The sequence below is a fragment of the Primulina tabacum genome, chromosome 6, assembly GCF_025594145.1.
Source record: "Primulina tabacum isolate GXHZ01 chromosome 6, ASM2559414v2, whole genome shotgun sequence".
NCBI lineage: Eukaryota > Viridiplantae > Streptophyta > Magnoliopsida > Lamiales > Gesneriaceae > Primulina > Primulina tabacum.
The window spans coordinates 16,448,371-16,450,604 of record NC_134555.1 but is presented as its reverse complement, the minus strand read 5'-3'; the positions used below and the strand labels follow the sequence as shown (position 1 = coordinate 16,450,604).

Below are 2,234 nucleotides of genomic sequence, written 5' to 3'. Positions count from 1 at the left end.
TAAAACCAGAAATTTTATGATGATTGAGACTCAGTATTTGTAAACAAAGTAGAAGTGTAGAACTTCAAATCGACTCGATTCGAATCATGTAGAAAACACACTAATATTAACATGAAATACAATGATGCATGTATGTGTTTTTCTTTTACTTGAGGTATCATGTTTTTTCTCTAATTTTTCATATAGTTAATTTTTTTGGTGGATGGATTTGTTTGATCCTCGCTTCAAGCCCAGAATAAATTTTCCTTTGCATCATTTAGAATTTCAGAATAATAATAATAATAATAAAGTTTGAAATCAAAGAAAGTATTTTAAAAAGCCATACGAAATAACAATTGGGCATTTGAATAGTAATTCACATGGAAAGATGCAAAATTTCAGAATGGTGGAGAAAAAGTGGGCTGGTCAATGTTATTTCATTCCTATATAAATTAATACAATGCCATTCGCTTAAAAACCAAACAAGAAATAACAGAAAACTACCCTGTTTTCCTCTTTGTACAAATAAAAAAAAAAAAGAAACAAACATGGAAATCCCACTTTTCCCTCTAACATCACTTCTTCTATTGCTTCCACTTCTCACATTATCTTCCACAATTCCAGACCCTGAACTAGTGGTGCAAGAATTTAATGAGTAAGCGACACGACACGACACGACACGACACGACACGACGTTTCGTTTCATAATTTTTCGTTCCGCTGGACATAGTGTTAACAATGTGCTATAAATTCTTGCAGGAAAGCTAATGCGTCGAGAAGGAATTTGGGATCTCTATCCTGTGGAACAGGCAACCCCATCGACGATTGCTGGAGTTGTGATCCTAATTGGAAAAACAATAGGCAGAGGTTGGCGGATTGCGCGATTGGGTTCGGAAGGGGTGCCACTGGTGGAAGAGATGGCAAGATTTATGTAGTGACGGACTCGGGAGATGATGCTGTGAATCCAAAACAGGGGACTCTGAGATACGGTGTCATCCAAAGCGAGCCTTTGTGGATCGTTTTCTCGCGCGACATGGTCATTACACTGAAGCAAGAACTCATGATAACCTCGTTCAAAACCATTGATGGCAGAGGTGTGAGTGTGCACATAGCTAACGGGCCATGCATAACCATTCAATATGTCACAAATGTCATCATACATGGCATCAACATACATGACTGCAAGATAGGGGGGAATGCTTATGTGAGGGATTCTACTAAGCATTTTGGATGGAGAGGCTTAACAGATGGTGATGGAGTGTCTATATTCAGTTCCAGCAATATCTGGATTGATCATTGCTCGTTGTCGAACTGCCAAGACGGCCTCATCGATGCCATAAGGGGCTCGACAGCCATCACCATTTCGAACAATTACATGACACATCATGATAAGGTCATGCTCTTGGGGCATAGTGATAGTTACACACGTGATAAAGCCATGCAAGTCACCATTGCCTTTAATCATTTCGGAGAAGGGCTCAGCCAGAGGATGCCAAGGTACATAAAGACAGGCACCATACTCCTCTCTTTCAAATCCTTCCACCCGCGCGACCATTGCATAAATTCGAGCCTAAAATGGCTATTTGACATGTTTAGAATTTCAACCCTGATATTATTTTCTTGAGATATATGATACATTTCGTCTCATCCGAAACGATGGCTGAAAAGACACTGTTCTCAACATATTTTGCAGATGCAGGCATGGCTATTTTCATGTTGTGAACAATGACTATACACACTGGAGAAAGTATGCGATTGGTGGAAGTGCAGCTCCTACTATCAACAGCCAAGGCAATAGATTTCTTGCACCTGATGATAGGGTCCATAAGGAGGTGAGAGAGAATATATACATACAGATATGCTACATGTTACCATAAAAAAATCTATATATTTGTACTTAAAATAGTAACATAATCAATGGAATAAATCATAATTTAACTGTTGAGTGTACTGTTGCTGACAAGTGAAGTTATTGCCTTTCAAGGTGACCAAACATGAGACTGCACCACAGAGCCAATGGAAGAAATGGAACTGGAGATCGCAAGGCGACTTGATGCTTAACGATGCATTCTTCACGCTGTCTGGTGCTGGAGCATCGTCTAATTTCGCCAAAGCGTCAAGCTTGAGCGCGCGACCATCGTCCCTCGTGAGCTCGATGACAGCATGGGCAGGCGTACTCGACTGCAAAGAAGGCAGCGCATGTTGATCACGTCGATCGCGACAAGATCAACCAAACACCACCAGGGCTTCAAGAG

At 40.6% G+C, this 2,234-nt stretch overlaps 1 protein-coding gene across 1 annotated transcript; it reads left to right on the top strand.

Annotated features, from left to right (window-relative positions):
* Positions 1 to 487: 487 nt before the first annotated feature.
* LOC142548087 (putative pectate lyase 5) lies at positions 488 to 2,234 on the top strand. The gene is made up of 4 exons (XM_075656447.1): positions 488 to 634; positions 739 to 1,476; positions 1,673 to 1,811; positions 1,964 to 2,234. Exons 1-4 carry the CDS (start codon positions 528 to 530, stop codon positions 2,183 to 2,185), a joined length of 1,206 nt encoding a protein of 401 aa, XP_075512562.1. The 5' UTR covers positions 488 to 527; the 3' UTR covers positions 2,186 to 2,234.

Coding starts and splice junctions, on each gene's coding strand:
- LOC142548087 (XM_075656447.1), top strand. CDS start 528: ATGGAAATCCCACTTTTCCCTCTAACATCACTTCTTCTATTGCTTCCA. Junction 635..738: donor GTGGTGCAAGAATTTAATGA/GTAAGCGACACG, acceptor AAATTCTTGCAG/GAAAGCTAATGCGTCGAGAA. Junction 1,812..1,963: donor ATGATAGGGTCCATAAGGAG/GTGAGAGAGAAT, acceptor TTGCCTTTCAAG/GTGACCAAACATGAGACTGC.